This window comes from Dendrobium catenatum, unplaced genomic scaffold (assembly GCF_001605985.2).
Source record: "Dendrobium catenatum unplaced genomic scaffold, ASM160598v2 fragScaff_scaffold_1378, whole genome shotgun sequence".
In the NCBI taxonomy this organism is placed as follows: Eukaryota; Viridiplantae; Streptophyta; class Magnoliopsida; order Asparagales; family Orchidaceae; genus Dendrobium; species Dendrobium catenatum.
The window spans coordinates 279527-284236 of NW_021319840.1; the positions used below are offsets into that span (position 1 = coordinate 279527).

At 38.3% G+C, this 4710-nt stretch overlaps 1 protein-coding gene across 1 annotated transcript; it reads left to right on the plus strand.

Annotated features, from left to right (window-relative positions):
* The first annotated feature begins 200 nt into the window (after nt 1–200).
* Nucleotides 201–2431, plus strand: LOC110116638 (exocyst complex component EXO70A1). The gene has a single exon (XM_020850303.2). The coding sequence runs from the start codon at nt 244–246 to the stop codon at nt 2077–2079; it is 1836 nt and encodes a 611-aa protein (XP_020705962.1). The 5' UTR covers nt 201–243; the 3' UTR covers nt 2080–2431.
* The last annotated feature ends 2279 nt before the right edge of the window (nt 2432–4710 follow it).

Genomic DNA, 4710 nt, shown 5'->3' on the forward strand with positions numbered 1-4710 from the left:
ATTTACAACAAAAATATCTATACCAAATTGACGGTCAAGATTGCATCAAAAAGTATTTCTGCGGTTCAAGAAAATTTCGATATTATCGACGTCTCGGACAGAAAGTTCTAACAGCCAAATCATAATTACGAAACAAACCCTCAGGTCAAAAAGTCAAAAACTTCGTCGCGCACCTAGAGAGTAATAAAGATCTCACCGTCCCCGATCCTCAAGGAGCTCTTATCATCATTCCTCACATCCGCTATGGACGGCTCCGACGGCGCCGCCGTCCCTCCGCCGCTGGCGGCCGAGCTTGAGGGGGCTGAGGATCTCATTCTTCACTGGGACTCGACGTTTTCGCCGTCATGCAATCGAATGGTATTCGACGGCGGCGACCGTACAGACGCCGTTAGTAACTCCCCAGCCGGCGCTCGAAGCAGCCCTAAGATGTCGCCGGCGCCGGTGAGCAATATTCAGATTGAAATCTTGCGTCTCGAGGACGAGTTCCGCCACATACTAGTCTCCAGGGCAAGCAACTTCGAGATAAACTCGCTCGTTGAACTGGGTTCACTCTCTCTCGACCGGTCCAGGTCTGGTGACCGGATGCAAGAACTATCTGACGCCGACGCCGACGCCGAAGACGAGAGTTTCCAACGTCAAAGGAGTGAAGGGAGCAGTAGTAACCACGCGACGAGCTACCGCTCCACGAGTAGCATCCGTGAGATTGATCTCCTACCTCCCGATGCGGTCAACAAACTCCGAAACATTGCCGATCGGTTGATCGCCGCCGGATACGACCGCGAATGCTTTCAAGTGTACGGTGGCGTCCGTAAGTCCGTTGTGGAGCTCTGTTTCAAACATTTAGGGATCGAGAAGCTTAGCATCTGTGATGTCCAGCGGCTGGAGTGGGGCAATTTAGAGTCCAAGATCCGTCGATGGATTCGCGCAGCTAGGGCTTGCTTTCGGATCATATTCGCCAGCGAGCGCCGCCTCTGCGATCAGATTTTTGATGGCCTGTCTGGAGACGATACCCCCTTCGTTGAATCGGTGAAGAGCGCGGCTATTCAACTTCTGAGTTTTGCTGAGGCCATCAGCATTGGCCGCCGCTCTCCAGAGAAGCTCTTTAAGGTCCTTGATCTCCATGACGCTCTTACGGATTTGCTTCCTGACATCGCCATCATATTTCAATCCAGAGCTTTGGAATCAATAAACACGCAGGTTGTGGAGATCATCGCCAGGCTTGCCGAATCTGTTCGAGGAATCTTATCAGAGTTTGAGAGTGCAATTCTCAGAGAACCCTCGAAAATTCCTGTTCGTGGGGGTACCATTCACCCGCTTACGAGGTATGTCATGAACTACATCAGTCTTATTTCGGATTACAAGCAGACTTTGACTCAGCTGATCAACTCGAGGCCACCAGCAGCTAATCTGTTGCTCGGCAATAACTCCGGCGGCGTTTTGCCTGATATGGAGTTGCCGGAGCCAGTAAACCAATCACCTCTTGCTTCCCATTTAATCTGGATAATATATATACTCCAATTCAACATTGAGAATAAAGCACAGGAATACAAGGATGCTTCCCTTTCCCATCTCTTCTTAACCAACAATTTACATTACATTGTTCAAAAGATTAAGGGATCAACGGAGTTGAATGAAGTGATTGGAGATGAATATCCGAGGAAATTGACAGCGAAGTTTCGGCAACTGGCAACTAGCTATGAGAGAACAACATGGATGAAAGTTCTGTACTGCTTGAGAGATGAGGGCTTACATGTAGGAGGAAGCCTTTCATCTTCTGTTTCAAAATCTTCCCTCAGAGAGAGATTCAAAGCTTTCAATGCTGCATTTGAGGAAGTTCACAGAAGACAATCGATATGGTCCGTGCCGGATTCTCAGCTAAGGGAGGAACTAAGAATTTCAATATTAGAAAAGTTGTTACCAGCTTACAGATCCTTCTTGGGAAGATTCAGACATCATATAGAGAGCGGGAGACACCCAGAGATGTATATTAAGTACTCAACTGATGATCTTGAGATAGCTTTGGCTGATCTTTTTGAAGGGTGCCCACCTCCTTTGCTTGGTAGGAGAAAGTCCCATTGATGGTTCTTTTCAGTCTAATGAGATTTGCAGAAACTATTCTTTTAATCTTTTTGGGATGTTTTCAAGTGCTGTGGTTTTAGGGAGGTGAAGAATGCATTCTGTTTATTGAAAAATCTTAATCAAAAACATTTTTTGGGCAATGAAAATTGCAGGCGACTGAGTCATTTTTTTGAAGTTGCAAGTCACTAGAGCCCCTGTAAAGTTTCTTCTGTAAGTTTTTTGTTAAATATTCATTTTTTTTTCTGTTGAGCAAGTTCGTTCTTTTATATATATATTGGATGCATTTTCCTATATTTCTCAAGAAGTTTTAATTTTGTATAATTTATAGTGAAGAAATTAATTTATTGATGAACATCTATGTCTTCATTAAAAATTTATCCAAACTATTTCGATTTGAGAGTAGTTATATTTTGCCCAGTTGGAACAAAGCTTAAGCTCCTTCAAGCCCCTTTGTCTGCCGCAAGTGAAGCATTTCCTATTGCAGTGTTATAACTGTTGTAAGTATTATATTATTAGCTATAACGCTTCTTTTTTATCATTGTTATGACCATCGCAATGAGAATAATTTGCAGTGCTTGAACTGCATTAAGGCTTGGTTTGGGATGGCTTTCTTACCGCTTCTTAAATCACCTTTTTAGTTTAAAAATTTATTTTTTTATTAAAAAACTGCTTTAACAAGCAGGAAGAACGCCGTTCCAAAGGAAGCTGAGTCTTATTTTTAGCTTCTTGTTATCTTGAATCTTATACTTGATTGATGAAGCAATGGATGCACATTTTTTTTCTATTTGTAGTTCCTTGAGTGAACATTTTCATGTACATTATAGGTTAGTTTTTAGCTAGAGAATGTTATATGACAAATGGATGATAGTACATATGATATGATGTGTTTAGTCCAAAGTCATTCAGACCAACTATATTTATATTTCATCATCTTATCTTCTACTACTCCTACGATCCCTTTTATATCATAAGTAATCAATCCTTCTTTCTTTTTGCCACACATTGATCTTAAAATTCTCATTCATATGCTTAATTTAGCTATTAATGAATTCTTTATTGGACAACACTTAGGCTATATTGCATATGCAAATCATAAAATTTTCAAAGTTTATTTTTATGGCTTTGTTCGGGACAATTTTTTTATTGCCTTCTAAAGTAGTTTTTTAGTTGCTTTAGAAAGCTTAAGAATGTTGTCCAAAAAAAAGACCATGGCTTCATTTGAGACAACTTTCTTACTACTTCTTATATCAGCTTTTTAATATAAAAATTTAAGAAGCAGTAAGAAAGTCGTCCCAACGAAACCAGCTAAAATCTCTAGGATATTCTCTTAACCCGTAAGGATTTGTTTAGCTTCCCTTATGGTGTAAGCTGAAGTAAATTGTATATTCAAATTAATCTTGTATTATGAATATACGAACTGTTCAGAGATGAAAAGATATAAATTATCAAGTCTTGCTAAACAAGTGGCATACAGCGGTTGTTTAGCACTCAGCACCTCTCAGCAGACTCCTTAGCAGTAGGGCTGTCAAAAGTGAATTTTGGGTCGAACTCGAATCTTAGCAGTAGGGTTGTCAAAAGTGGGTTTTGGGTCGAACTCGAATATGACCCGCCACTTTTTAATCCGATCTGGACCCGACCCGATTCTTTTATGTTTTATTAAAATATTTTAATTTAAATCTAAATTGAATTAAGGTAAGATTTACTACGATCAATTTAAAACAAATTAAGCTTAGTTCAGTCTGGGCAATATGGTTTATTATTATTTTAAAATGATATTTATTTCTTTTAGAATAATTTTCTATTTTTTTTCTAAATCAATTAAAAATGGGGTCAAACCAGGTTCATTTTGGATTTTCGGGTCAACTCAAATTTTATTCGGTTTTACAAATAGGTTGAAATCGCTATGTCAAATATTGACACCCCTACTTAGCTGTTAGCAGCTTCTTCACCATGATGGTATGATATGATTTATTGGTACGTGATATTTATTTATTTTATGAATGAAATTTTAATTTTATGTATTATTTTAATTGCCTAAGGAAGAAATTATAGAGGTGGTTCCTAATAGGGTTGATTCAACATAACTGTGCTAGTATTTCTCATAATTTATTTTATAATTATTCTTATATAAAAAAAGAACGAGTCACTTAAAAATATTAATATTAAATAAATTTAAATTATATTAAGATTCAATAATTTAGTATAGAGTTAACAATATTTAAAAGTTACAATTCTCTCTTTTATTTTAACTAATTTTTATTGAACATCTTATTTTTTAATATTATTATTATTATACCGATTTGAATGAGAATGATTTTCTCTATGTAATTATAAATGAGTTGAATCAAAATTAAGCTTGATATTTTCTCAAAAAATTATCTTGATCAAGCACGAATATCGAGGCGAAACTGAACCGGAAACTTCAAAAAATAAATCTGGGAGCCCGAACTCCGATTTCAACGAGCTTATAGTCAAACTGAGCGTCTCGGAAATACAAACCCAACGACACCAAATTCAACTCGATCCGAGCCCAAATGAGCCCAAATCAAGCACCTGGAGTGCTGTTGGAAAGCTCATACTGCAATTTGAGTTACCAAACAGTCTCTGATTTTAACGAGCTTATAGTTGAAT